Genomic DNA, 14,171 nt, shown 5'->3' on the forward strand with positions numbered 1-14,171 from the left:
GATCTCTCTATCTCGCCTTTCGCAAAGGGTGGCCTTCCTAGTGGCAGTCACATCACTCAGAAGAGTGTCTCAGCTAGCAGCGCTGTCATGCAAAGCCTCCTTCCTGGTGTTTCACCAGGATAGGGTGGTTCTACGTCCGGTCCCGGACTTTCTCCCTAAGGTATCCCCGTTTCATCTCAATCAGGATATCGTCTTACCCTCTTTGGGTCCGCATCCAGTTCACCAATGTGAAAAGGATTTGCATTTATTAGATCTGGTTAGACCACTCCGGCTCTACATTTCTCGCACGGCGCCCCTGCGCCGGTCTGATGCGCTCTTGTCCTTATCGCGGGCCAGAGTAAGGGATTTCAGGTTTTCAAGTCAACCTTGGCTCGGTGGATCAAGGAACCGATTCTTGAAGCTTACCGTTCTTTTAGGCTTCCGATTCCTTCAGGGCTGAAAGCCCATTCTACCAGAGCCGTCGGTGTCCTGGGCATTGCGACACCAGGCTACGGCTCGGCAGGTGTGTCAGGCGGCTACCTGGTCGAGTCTGCACACTTTCACGAAACACTATCAGGTGCATGCCTATGATTCGGCAGATGCCAGTCTAGGTAGGCGACTCCTTCAGGCGGCAGTTGCCCACCTGTAAGAGGGGGCCGTTTTTCGGCTCTTTTTATCGAGGTATTCTTTTACCCACCCAGGGATTGCTTTTGGACGTCCCAATTGTCTGGGTCTCCCAATGGAGCGACAAAGAAGAAGGGAATTTTGTTTACTTACCGTAAATTCCTTTTCTTCTAGCTCCTATTGGGAGACCCAGCACCCGCCCCTGTTCCCTTCGGGCTGTTGTTCTTTTGTGTACACATGTTGTTCATGTTGAATTGTTCTTTTGGTTCATGGTTTCAGTTCTCCGAACATCCTTCGGATTGAATTTACCTTAGACCAATTTATAAGTTTCCTCCTTCCTGCTTTGGCACCAAAACTGATGAGCCCGTGATGCACGGGAGGGTGTATAGCAGAGGGGAGGGGTTACACTTTTTAAAGTGTAATACTTTGTGTGGCCTCCGGAGGCAGAAGCTATACACCCAATTGTCTGGGTCTCCCAATAGGAGCTAGAAGAAAAGGAATTTACGGTAAGTAAACAAAATTCCCTTCTTTTAATTGACAACTAACAAAGTGAAGAAGAGAGGTGTTAGTGGCATTATGCTTACAGAATTTGCAGGTTATTGTGCCGACCGTATAGTGTCTGTGCGGTGATTCTGACCATATAGTTAATGATAAGATTACACTGCTGGTGTCGTGTTTTAATGATATAATACACAATATAATTTGTTTGCAATATAATCAGAAGTTGCCAACAGCTTGGACTTGAGACCCATCATATGTGGCCCCTGGGGCTCGGGTTGGAAAACTTCAATAAAAATACTCTGCGTTCCTTATGTCTATGTTACCATTGTTATACATTTTAATAATAGTCTGTATATCTTCTAGGTACACTGTGATGTCTGGGAATCCAGAGAAAATTTTGGAACACTTCTTAGAAACCATGCGCCTGGAGCCGAGCATGAATGAATCAATAGGTAAAAAATGTGAAAAAAGATGGGTCCTGACGATAGAATCTCAGGTCATGAGGTTTTTTTGGAGCTCAGATTGAGATTTTCCCATGTTCTATGTGGCAGATTCTGTGTGGATTCCTATTCCATCAACCCATTAATAAAATCTAAGCTTTTTTTAATTTGTTTGCTGCCTTAAAGAGGATCTACCACCAGGATTTTTTTATATAAACTAAGCCGGGCTTTGCACACTACGACATCGCAGGTGCGATGTCGGTGGGGTCATGTCGAAAGTGACGCACATCCGGCGTCGCTCTCGACATCGTAGTGTGTAAATCCTAGATGATACGATTAACGAGCGCAAAAGCGTCGTAATCGTATCATCGGAGTAGCGTCGGTCATTTCCATAATTGTGGAAAGACCGATGTTACGATGTTGTTCCTCGTTCCTGCGGCAGCACACATCGCTGTGTGTGAAGCCGCAGGAGCGAGGAACATCTTCTAACTGCGTCCCGGCCAGTTATATGGAAGGAAGAAGGTGGGCGGGATGTTTACGTCCCGCTCATCTCCGCCCTCCGCTTCTATTGGCCGCCTGCCGTGTGACATTGCTATGACGCCGCACGGCACGCCCCCTTGATAAGGAGGCGGTTCGCCGGCCAGAGCGACGTCATACGGCAGGTGAGTGCATGTGAAGCTGCCGTAGCTATAATGTTCGCTACGCCAGCTATCACCATGATATCGCAGCTGCGACGGGGGCGGGGACTATCGCGCTCGGCATCACAAGCATTGGCTTGCGATGTCGTAGTGTGCAAAGTGCCCCTAAAGCCAGTGCTATACTGGCGCTATCATGCTGATTCTATACATACCTTTAGTTGTGAGATCGGATGTTTAGTTTCTGAAATACAGGCAAGTAAATTTTGTGAAATGCACTGTTACTTGATTGATAGCAGCTACAGAATATCTAATAGGTGGGTCGGGTTTTGCTAGTTATTCCCACCTCTATCTGACTGCCTGTCCTTTCTCCTCCCTGTCCTTTCTCCTCCCTGTCCTTTCTCCTCCCTGTCCTTTCTCCTCCCTGTCCTTTCTTCTCCCTGTCCTTTCTCCTCCCTGTCCTTTCTCCTCCCTGTCCTTTCTCCTCCCTGTCCTTTCTCCTCCCTGTCCTTTCTCCTCCCTGTCCTTTTTCCTCCCTGTCTTTCCTCCTTCCCTTCTCCCCTGTAATAACAGAGTCAGAAGGAGGAAGGACTGGGAGGCAGATGGTGGCGGGAATAACCAGCAAACCCGACCCACCTATTAGATATTCTGTAGCTGCTATCACTCAAATAACAGTGCATTTAACAGACTTTACTCACCTGTATTTCAGAAAGTATACATCCGATCTCACAACTAAAGGTATGTATCGAATCAGCATGATAGCACCAGTATAGCACTGGCTTTAGTTTATATAGGAAAATCCTGTTGGATTGTCCTCTTTAAGGGAGTTTTCCAGTTTTAGAAATCCACTAACTCCTGGCTGCTGTAAACCACCCCCCAACCCCTCCTTCAAAACTGTGCTTTGCGCTCCCCCCCTGGGTCCAGAACAGAATTTCTGCCACTACCCCAGTGCTGGTAATATGACGGAGCCGTGTGGGTCTTGTCGTGAATTCAGGCAGAGCCGCTGAGCTCAGTGATTGGCTGCAGTGTTGTCAATGTGACGTCAGAGCTGCAGACAACAACAGACATCGGGATCGGGAGCAGCAGCGGATAACTAGTCCTGGACCTGGGGAGGGGGAGTATAGCCCTTTTTTTAAAACAAAAAACAAAAACTGCAGCCCGGGGGAACATTGGTTTTCTTCATCGTTCCTTATGGGAGACCCAGACCATGGGTGTATAGCTTCTGCCTCCGGAGGACACACAATGTACTACACTAAAAGTGTAGCTCCTCCCTCCGAGCATATACACCCCCGGATGACAAATCCAACCAGTTCAATGCTTTGTGTTCAGGAGGTCACACACACACATGCATCCTCTTTTGATTTTTGATTTTTAATTAAAGAATTGGAAGAAAAGCAGGTCCATCCTGGACTCCCGGCATGTCCCTTCTCACCCCACTGTGTCGGCGGTGCTGTTAAGGTTGATCTCAAGGCAGGAGCCTTCCATGCCGCGCTCCTTCACCATCCCCTGGGGCTCTGGCTTGAAGTGGGAGCCTTCACGGTTCTCACTGCCCTGCAGGAGACCGGTCTCCATCCGCAGCCCTTTCAGGCCCCTGCTGGACGGCGCGCACATCCCTCAGGGACATGGCCCTGCGTCTCAAAAAGCTAAGTATATGAGACGTTATTCAGGGGTTCCTTGTGTGGGGAGAGTGTGTTATTTGAGCATGGCGGTACCAGGGGTTCCTTTGCTGTGATTTCCGGCCGGTTCTCCGGTTTTTTCCTGAGAACCGCGCCGAGGGTGCCTGCTCGTCGGCCGCATGGATAAATTTAGTCCCCGGCTTCGGCCGCGGCCTACTTTCGTTTCTCTTCCCCTGCATGTCAGCCCACCGGCCGTTCAGCACAGGGGAGGACACTCCTCTCTGAGGAGATGTTTCCCTCCCCTGTAGTTCTCCTTAGCCCTCCGGTTCCCGCACTTGGATTAACCCCCGCCCCCCCTCCTCACTCCAGCGCCATTTTCTCAGCGTTTTCACACTGATCGGCGCTGGCTGCTGCAGCTCTGCAAGCTGTCTGGGGGTCCAAGCTGGGAATCCGGAGGGCACACAAAAACGGCCTGGTAAGCCACAACCTTTGGTTGTGGACTTTTATACACTCTCTGGGGGTCATTCTGAAGGAGTGAATTCTTTTATTACAGAGCCTCCACCTCAGCAGCATGTCTGTCACTAGGAGCAAGGCTGCAAAGCTTTACGCTATATGCACTGCATGTAAGCTCATATTGCCCGAACCAAGCACATATCCACACTGTGATGCCTGCTCTAACGTGGTGGTGCCTCAGCCTGGAGCCTCCTCAGGGGTCTCTCCGGCTGCTCCGTCCCCGGTGGCTGAACCCCCGGCTTGGGTAGCATCGTTTTCTAAAGCTATCTCCCAGTCCTTTGCCGACTCCATGGGACAGCTGTCACGGACTCTGCTAACCATGCATCATCCCCCTTCTCAGGGTGCCTCTGCTGCTCCGACTCGCTCTGCAGAGCTCACAGAGTATGTTTCATCTGATCCCAGACCCCGTCCTCCTAAACGGAGACGCAGGGACTCTTCTCCTTCCTCGTCCCATGGCTCTGATTCACGTGATGAATCGCAAGGCGAGGAGGATGCCCTTACTGTGGGCTCAGACGCTACGTCTATGTACCCCATTGATCTATCTGAAGGTGATGCAGATGTTAGTGACTTGATTGCGTCCATTAACTAAGGATTCCACTGCCGTTCTGGACCTTAATCCACCTGTGTCAGAGGAACAAGCCTGTCTGGTAGAAAAACACCAGTTTACCTCACCTAAGAGAGCAAGGAGTATGTTTTTTAACCATTCCAGTTTTCAGGCCACTGTGACCAAACCCAGGGCCTGCCCTGACAAACGCTTTCCTAAGCGTACCTCTGATGACCGTTTTCCTTTTCCACCTGAGGTGGTCAAGGAGTGGGCTCAGTCACCAAAGGTAGATCCTCCGGTGTCTAGAATCTCAGCCCGGACAGTTGTGTCTGTGGCGGATGGCACCTCTCTTAAGGATTCCACTGACCGCCAGGTTGACCTTCTGGCCAAATCTGTATATGAAGCGGCAGGGGCCTCTTTCTCCCCTTCCTTTGCAGCAGTGTGGGCTCTTCAGGCCATCTCTGCTTCTCTGGCGGAGATGCACTCCCTCACTAGGGACTCTATGCCCGAAATGGTAGCCTTAACTTCCCAAGCTTCGGCTTTTTCATCCTATGCTATGTCTGCCATTTTGGAAGCGTCTCACCGCACAGCGGTAGCCTCCGCTAATTCCCTCGCGATCCGCAGGATCTTGTGGCTTCGTGAGTGGAAAGCAGACGCTGCTTCCAAGAAGTTTCTAGCTGGGCTCCCTTTTCTTTTTCGCTCCTAATTGGGAGACCCAGACAGTGGGTGTATAGCTACTGCCCTCTGGAGGCCGCACAAAGAACTACACTTAAAAGTGTAAGGCCCCTCCCCTTCTGGCTATACACCCTCCCGTAGGAGTACAGATTCCTCAGTTTTAGCTTTGTGCGCAAGGAGGTCAGACACGCACGCATAGCTCCATTGTTTTTAGTCAGCAGCAGCTGCTGACTATGTCGGATGGAAGAAAAGAGGACACATATAGTGTCCCCAGCATGCTCCCTTCTCACCCCACTGTATGTCGGAGGTGTTTGTAAGGTTGAGGTACCCATTGCGGGTACGGCGGCAGGAGCCCACATGCTGATTCCTTCCCCATCCCTTTTTACAGGGCTCTGGGTGAAGTGGGATTTACCGGTCTCCAGGCACTGAGACCGTGCTCCATCTACAGCCCCTGGAGAAGATGCTGGATGGAGCGGAGTACATCAGGGACATGGCCCTGCTTCCTCAAGGTACTCTGTGTCCCCGTGCAGGCGCTCACACCGCAGCATGCTGGGTGTTGTAGTGCGCCGGGGGACATCAGCGCTACGGCGCTTGTGCCATGGCCTCATTCAGCTTCGCTGAAGCAGGCACACTTCTGGGAATCGGTCGCGCCGGCCGCTGGGACTGCGGCGCGGCTGGCACTTGTGGTGCGCCGGGGACTTCAGCGCGGCCCGCGCTTTTACGGCGGCCGCGCTGATAACTCGAGTCCCCGGCTTTTGCGGCCTGCTTCCGTTCGTTCCCGCCCCCGGACCTGCCAGTCAGGAGAGGGGCGGGACGCTGGCCACGTCTAGGACTCGGTCATGCCGGCCGCTGGGACTGCGGCGCGGCTGGCACTTGTGGTGCGCCGGGGACTTCAGCGCGGCCCGCGCTTTTACGGCGGCCGCGCTGATAACTCGAGTCCCCGGCTTTTGCGGCCTGCTTCCGTTCGTTCCCGCCCCCAGACCTGCCAGTCAGGAGAGGGGCGGGACGTTGGCCAGTGCATCAGCGCTGAGGGCTGGAGTCGTTTTTACATACTCCAGCCCTCACAATCGGCACAGAGGGGACACTGTTTCCCGCACTTTTGTTTGGGAACTCCCACGGACCGCCCCTCTCCACAGACGCCGGCAGCCATTCCTGCTGACACGCTGAGCTGCAGAGGGGAGCCGGGGAGACCCAGACAAGGAATCTGCAGCCTCTTACCCGCTATTCAGCGGGCGGTAAGCAGCCCTCAGGGCTCACCCCCTCTTGTGCCAGTATTATTCTTAGTATTTTGTTTCTACAAATACTTTGTATTGCATAGCGCTGGTCGCCCTTTGGCTATAGACTCTCTCACATTGCAGAGAGCCAGCAGCATGTCGTCCGTAAAACGCAAGGGTGCCAAGGCACAGACATTATATGCTTCCTGCACCGCTTGTGGGACTTTTCTACCGGCAGGCTCCACGGACCCCCATTGTGTGCAGTGCTCGGCCCCTGCGGCGCTTGCACAGTCGGGACCTCTGCTGGACGTGTCCCAGGGTGTACCACCTGTGAATGCTGTCCAGGTGACAGGAACTGAGTTTGCAGCTTTTGCTGACAGAATGTCTCTCACTATGTCACAAATTCTTGACACATTGCGAGCTAGGCCTGTACTTCAGGCCACGGACACTGTGCAATCATTGCCCCCTGGTCCCCCTCAGCTCCAAGCTCCGGGACGGGCATATACACCTCAGGGTGAAGACTCTGACTCGGACGATGGCCCCGGGCAGCCTAAGCGGGCTCGCTATGACGGGCCTTCACATTCATCTCAATGGTCAGGATCCCAGCGAGATGAATCTATGGGTGATGAGGCGGACGTCACTGATCAGGATTCTGATCCTGGGACCGCTCTCAATCTAGATACACCAGATGGTGACGCCATAGTTAATGATCTTATATTTAACATCAATAAGATGTTAAATATTTCCCCACCAGCTCCTCTTGTGGAGGAGTCAGCTTCGCAGCACGAGAGAATCCATTTCAGATACCCTAAGCGTACTTTAAGCACTTTTCTGGACCACGCTGACTTTAGAGACGCAATCCAGAAACCCCACGCTTATCCTGAAAGGCGTTTTCCTAAACGGCTTAAAGATACACGCTATCCTTTTCCCCCTGAGGTGGTCAAGGGTTGGACTCAGTGTCCAAAAGTGGATCCTCCAATTTCCAGGCTTGCAGCTAGATCCTTGGTTGCAGTTGAAGATGGAGCGGCACTTAAAGATGCCACTGACAGGCAGATGGAGCTCTGGCTGAAATCCATCTATGAAGCGATTGGAGCGTCATTAGCGCCTTCTTTTGCGGCCGTATGGGCACTCCAAGCTATTTCAGCCGGGCTTGCGCGAGTTGACTCCGTCACACGTGCATGTGCCCCGCAGGTAGCACCATTGACCTCGCAAATGGCGGCATTCGCGTCGTACGCGATTAATGCTGTTCTTGACGCTACAAGCCGCACGGCAGTGGCGTCAGCCAACTCCGTTGTTTTGCGTAGGGCCCTGTGGTTGAGACATTGGAAAGCAGATTCTCATTCCAAGAAGTGCTTAACCAATTTGCCTTTTTCTCGTGACCGATTGTTTGGAGAGCGTTTGGATGAAATCATCAAACACTCCAAGGGTAAGGACTCATCCTTACCGCAACACAGACAAAACAGACCCCAACAGAGGAAGGGTCAGTCTGGTTATCGGTCCTTTCGAGGACCGGGCAGGTCCCAATTCGCCTCGTCAAAAAAGACTCAAAAAGACCAGAGACGCTCAGATTCTTGGAGGTCTCAGTCACGCCCAAAAAGGACAGCCGGAGGAACCGTTGCCAAGACGGCGTCCTCCTGACTTGCGGTCTCCGATTCCCACACCCGCGGTCGGTGGGAGGCTTTCCCACTTTGGCGACATCTGGCTGTCACACGTCAAAGACCGTTGGGTGAGGGATATTCTGTCTCACGGGTACAGGATAGAGTTCAGTTCTCGTCCGCCAACTCGTTTCTTCAGAACTTCTCCACCACCAGACCGAGCCGATGCTCTGTTGCAGGCGGTGGCCGCTCTAAAGGCGGAAGGAGTGGTGACCTCCGTCCCGCTTCAGGAACAAGGTCACGGTTTTTACTCCAATCTGTTTGTGGTCCCAAAAAAGGACGGATCGTATCGGCCCGTCCTGGATCTAAAGTTGCTCAACAGACACGTAAAAGTCAGGAGGTTCCGGATGGAATCCCTACGCTCCGTCATAGCCTCAATGTCTCAAGGAGATTTTCTAGCATCAATAGATATCAAGGATGCGTATCTCCACGTGCCGATCGCACCAGAGCATCAGCGTTTCCTACGCTTCGTCATACACGACGAACACCTACAGTTCGTAGCGTTACCTTTCGGTCTGGCAACAGCCCCCCGGGTCTTCACCAAGGTCATGGCAGTAGTAGCTGTTCTGCACTCGCAGGGTCACTCGGTCATCCCGTATCTAGACGACCTGCTTATAAAGGCACCCTCTCAAGAGGCATGCCAACACAGTCTGAAGGTGGCACTAGACACTCTCCAGAGTTTCGGGTGGATTATCAACTTTCCAAAGTCTCATCTAACCCCGACCCAATCTCTGACTTATCTTGGCATGGAGTTTCATACTCTATCAGCGATAGTGAAGCTTCCACTGGACAAGCAGTGCTCGCTACGGACTGGAGTGCAATCTCTCCTTCAGAGCCAGTCGCACTCACTGAGGCGCCTCATGCATTTCCTAGGAAAGATGGTAGCAGCAATGGAGGCAGTCCCGTTCGCGCAGTTTCATCTGCGCCCTCTACAATGGGACATTCTACGCCAATGGGACGGGAAGTCGACGTCCCTCGACAGGACTGTCTCCCTCTCTCAGACTGCCAAGGACTCTCTGCGTTGGTGGCTTCTCCCCACCTCATTGTCACAGGGAAAGTCGTTCCTTCCCCCGTCCTGGGCAGTGGTCACGACGGATGCGAGCCTATCAGGGTGGGGAGCGGTGTATCTCCACCACAGGGCTCAGGGGATTTGGACTCTGGAAGAGTCCACCCTGCAGATCAATGTTCTGGAAATCAGAGCAATCTATCTTGCCCTGCGAGCCTTCCAACAATGGCTGGAAGGCAAGCAGATTCGGATTCAGTCGGACAATTCTACGGCGGTGGCGTACATCAACCACCAAGGGGGAACACGCAGTCGCCAAGCTTTTCAAGAAGTCCAACGGATTTTGACGTGGGTGGAAAGCAGAGCGTCCACCATATCCGCAGTTCACATCCCAGGCGTGGAAAACTGGGAAGCAGACTTTCTCAGTCGCCAGGGCATGGACGCAGGAGAATGGTCCCTTCACCCGGACGTGTTTCAGCAGATCTGTTGCCGCTGGGGGACGCCGGACGTCGATCTGATGGCGTCACGGCACAACAACAAGGTCCCAGTTTTCATGGCACGGTCTCACGATCACCGAGCACTGGCGGCAGACGCCTTGGTTCAGGATTGGTCGCAATTCCGACTCCCCTATGTGTTCCCACCTCTAGCATTGTTACCCAGAGTTCTCCGGAAAATCAGGTCCGACTGCCATCGAGCCATACTCGTCGCTCCAGATTGGCCAAGAAGGTCGTGGTACCCGGATCTGTGGCATCTCACGGTAGGCCAACCGTGGACACTTCCAGACCGTCCAGATTTGCTGTCTCAAGGGCCGTTTTTCCATCTGAATTCTGCGGCCCTGAACCTGACTGTGTGGCCATTGAGTCCTGGATCCTAGCGGCCTCAGGTTTATCCCATAAAGTTGTTGCCACAATGAGACAGGCTAGAAAACCATCCTCAGCTAAGATCTATCACAGAACGTGGAAGATTTTCTTAGCGTGGTGCTTGGCTCAAGGGTTTTCTCCCTGGCCATTTGCATTGCCAATTTTTCTTTCCTTCCTGCAGTCTGGGTTGGAAAAAGGTTTGTCGCTTAGCTCTCTTAAGGGTCAAGTCTCCGCGCTATCCGTATTCTTTCAGAAGCGCTTGGCACAGCTTTCTAAAGTACGCACGTTTCTCCAAGGAGTTTGTCATATCGTTCCTCCTTACAGACGGCCATTGGAACCCTGGGATCTGAACAAGGTTCTCATTGCTCTCCAAAAGCCGCCTTTCGAGCCTTTGAAAGAGGTTCCCCTTTCTCGGCTTTCACAAAAGGTAGTTTTTCTTGTGGCGGTCACGTCTCTTCGAAGAGTGTCCGAGCTAGCGGCGTTATCTTGCAAATCTCCCTTCCTGGTGTTTCACCAAGACAAGGTAGTACTGCGTCCAATTCCAGAGTTTTCTCCCAAGGTGGTTTCTTCCTTTCATCTCAATCAGGATATCACTTTACCATCTTTGTGTCCGCATCCAGTTCACCAATTTGAAAAGGGTTTACATCTGTTGGACCTGGTGAGAGCACTCAGGATTTACATTTCTCGCACGGCGGCTCTACGCCGTTCTGATGCGCTCTTTGTCCTAGTCGCTGGTCAGCATAAGGGATCGCAAGCTTCCAAATCCACCCTGGCGCGGTGGATCAAGGAACCAATTCTTCACACATACCGTTCTGCTGGGCTTCCGATTCCATCTGGACTGAAGGCCCATTCTACCAGAGCCGTGGGTGCGTCCTGGGCATTACGGCATCAGGCTACGGCTCAGCAAGTGTGCCAGGCGGCTACCTGGTCGAGTCTGCACACGTTTACCAAACACTATCAAGTGCATACCTACGCTTCGGCAGATGCCAGCCTAGGTAGACAGGTCCTTCAGGCGGCGGTGGCCCACCTGTAGGAGGAGGCTGTCTGACAGCCCGTTCATGTGGTATCTTTTTACCCACCCAGGGACTGCTTTTGGACGTCCCACTGTCTGGGTCTCCCAATTAGGAGCGAAAAAGAAGAAGGGAATTTTGTATACTTACCGTAAATTCCTTTTCTTCTAGCTCCAATTGGGAGACCCAGCACCCGCCCTATTTGTTCTTAGGGTTTCGTTTTTCGGGTGCACATGTTGTTCATGTTGTTTCTTAAGTTCTCCGATCGTGTTATCGGATTGAATTTGTTTTTGAAACTGTTATTGGCTTTCCTCCTTCTTGCTTTGGTACTAAAACTGAGGAATCTGTACTCCTACGGGAGGGTGTATAGCCAGAAGGGGAGGGGCCTTACACTTTTAAGTGTAGTTCTTTGTGCGGCCTCCAGAGGGCAGTAGCTATACACCCACTGTCTGGGTCTCCCAATTGGAGCTAGAAGAAAAGGAATTTACGGTAAGTATACAAAATTCCCTTCTTTCTGGGACCCGGCTGTTCGGTGAACAACTGGATGAAATCATTAAGGAAGCTACTGGCGGGAAGAGTACTTCCTTGCCACAAACTAAAACCAGGAAACCTGTCCAGGGCAGGAACCAGTCGAGATTTCGGTCCTTTCGGTTCTCTAACTGGTCCTCCTCTAAGCCCTCAGCCTCGTCCACTAACTCAGCTAAGGATCGAAATCCCAACTGGCGCACGAAGCCTCGTCCCCAGAAGAACGGAGGAGCCGCTGCCACCAAGGCAGCCTCCTCTTGACTATCGGGCCGCGCCAGCAACGTCCTTAGTCGGTGGCAGGCTCTCCCACTTTGGCGACGTGTGGTTTCAACACGTCTCCGACCAGTGGATGCGGGATATCATCTCCCACGGCTACAGGATAGAATTTTCTTACATCCCGCCAAACAGATTTTTTCTGTCCACTCCCCCCTGCTCCAAGGCCGCCGCCTTCTCACAGGCCGTGGCATCCTTGCAGGCCAACGGAGTGATTGTACCGGTTCCCGCTCGGGAACGGTTCAGAGGTTTCTACTCAAACCTCTTCCTAGTCCCCAAAAAGGACGGTTCCTTCCGGCTCATCCTGGATCTCAAGCTTCTCAACAAGCATGTTCAGGTGCGGCACTTTCGCATGGAATCTCTGCGATCAGTCATTGCCTCAATGACCCAGGGAGATATTCTTGCATCCATCGACATCAAAGATGCCTATTTGCATGTGCCAATTGCAGTTTCACACCAGCGTTGGCTCCGTTTTGCAATCGGGGAGGAACACTTCCAATTCGTGGCTCTTCTCCCCTTCGGGCTAGCCACGGCACCTCGAGTGTTCACCAAGGTCATGGCAGCAGTGGTTGCGGTTCTGCACCTCCAGGGGTTGGCAGGGATTCCTTACCTGGACGACCTTCTAGTCAAGGCTTCATCCAGTGCAGACTGTCAGCGGAGTGTCTCGCTCACTCTTGCCACGCTTGTCCAATTCGGGTGGATTGTCAATCTGCCAAAGTTCACTCTGACCCCGACCCAGAAACTCACGTACCTAGGGATGCAATTCGAGACTCTGCCGGCACTTGTCAAGCTGCCCTTAGTCAAACAGCAGTCCCTTCATTGGGCGGTGCGCTCTCTGTTGCGGGCCCGCCGTCATTCCATCAGGCACCTCATGCAGGTGCTGGGTCAGATGGTGGCGTCAATGGAAGCGGTTCCCTTTGCCCAGTTCCATCTGCGTCCTCTGCAGCTGGACATTCTCCGCTGTTGGGACAAGCGGACCTCTTCCTTGCACAGGCTAGTGACTCTGTCGCCACAGACCAAGAGCTCTCTTCAGTGGTGGCTTCGGCCCCTCTCTCTATCCCAGGGACGCTCCTTTCTGGCCCCGTCCTGGGTGATTCTCACCACGGATGCCAGTCTATCCGGCTGGGGAGCAGTGTCTCTCCACCACCGAGCTCAGGGCACTTGGACTCCGGCCGAATCAGCCCTCTCGATCAATGTTCTGGAAATCAGAGCTGTGCTCCTAGCTCTCGAAGCCTTTCACCACCTGTTGGCGGGCAAGAACATTCGAGTCCAATCAGACAACGCGACAGCGGTTGCCTACATCAATCACCAGGGCGGGACTCGCAGCCGCCTGGCAATGTTGGAGGTACAGCGCATCCTTCAGTGGACGGAGGACTCCAAGTCCACCATATCCGCAGTCCACATCCCAGGCGTAGAAAATTGGGAGGCAGATTATCTCAGCCGTCAAACCGTGGACAGCGGCGAGTGGGCCCTGCATCCGGCGGTGTTTCGGTCAATCTGCCGCAAGTGGGGCACTCCGGAAGTGGATCTCATGGCATCCCGGCACAACAACAAGGTCCCGGTTTACGTGGCTCGCTCCCACGATCCTCAGGCCTTGGCAGCGGACGCGCTGGTTCAGGATTGGTCCCAGTTCCGTCTGGCCTACGTGTTTCCCCCTCTAGCTCTCTTGCCCAGAGTCCTGCGCAAGATCAGAATGGAGGGCCGTCGGGTCATCCTCATTGCTCCAGACTGGCCCAGACGAGCGTGGTACCCAGACCTGCTCCGTCTGTCCGTGGAAGTGCCGTGGCGTCTCCCGGACCGCCCAGACCTACTCTCTCAAGGTCCGTTTTTCCGCCAGAATTCTGCGGCCCTCAGGTTGATGGCGTGGCTCTTGAGTCCTGGATCCTGACGGCTTCAGGCATTCCTTCCGAGGTCATCTCCACTATGACTCAGGCTCGGAAGTCTTCCTCGGCCAGGATTTATCACAGGACTTGGAGAATTTTCCTGTCCTGGTGTCGTTCGTCCGGCCATGCTCCTTGGCCTTTTTCCTTGCCGACCATCCTGTCTTTTCTACAGTCCGGTCTGCAGCTAGGACTATCCCTCAATTCCCTCAAGGGACAGGTCT

General features: G+C 53.1%; 1 protein-coding gene across 4 annotated transcripts in view; it reads left to right on the top strand.

Moving 5' to 3' along the window:
- The window catches only part of RAPGEF4 (Rap guanine nucleotide exchange factor 4), a 419,418-nt gene that overhangs the window by 294,980 nt on the left and 110,267 nt on the right, over positions 1-14,171 (top strand). For all 4 annotated transcript variants that reach the window (XM_075317338.1, XM_075317339.1, XM_075317340.1 and 1 more), the window contains one exon: positions 1,468-1,556. In XM_075317338.1, the coding sequence (XP_075173453.1) occupies positions 1,468-1,556 (89 nt within the window). The remainder of the gene's footprint in view (positions 1-1,467; positions 1,557-14,171) is intronic.

The sequence above is a fragment of the Anomaloglossus baeobatrachus genome, chromosome 7 (assembly GCF_048569485.1).
Source record: "Anomaloglossus baeobatrachus isolate aAnoBae1 chromosome 7, aAnoBae1.hap1, whole genome shotgun sequence".
Classification (NCBI taxonomy): domain Eukaryota; kingdom Metazoa; phylum Chordata; class Amphibia; order Anura; family Aromobatidae; genus Anomaloglossus; species Anomaloglossus baeobatrachus.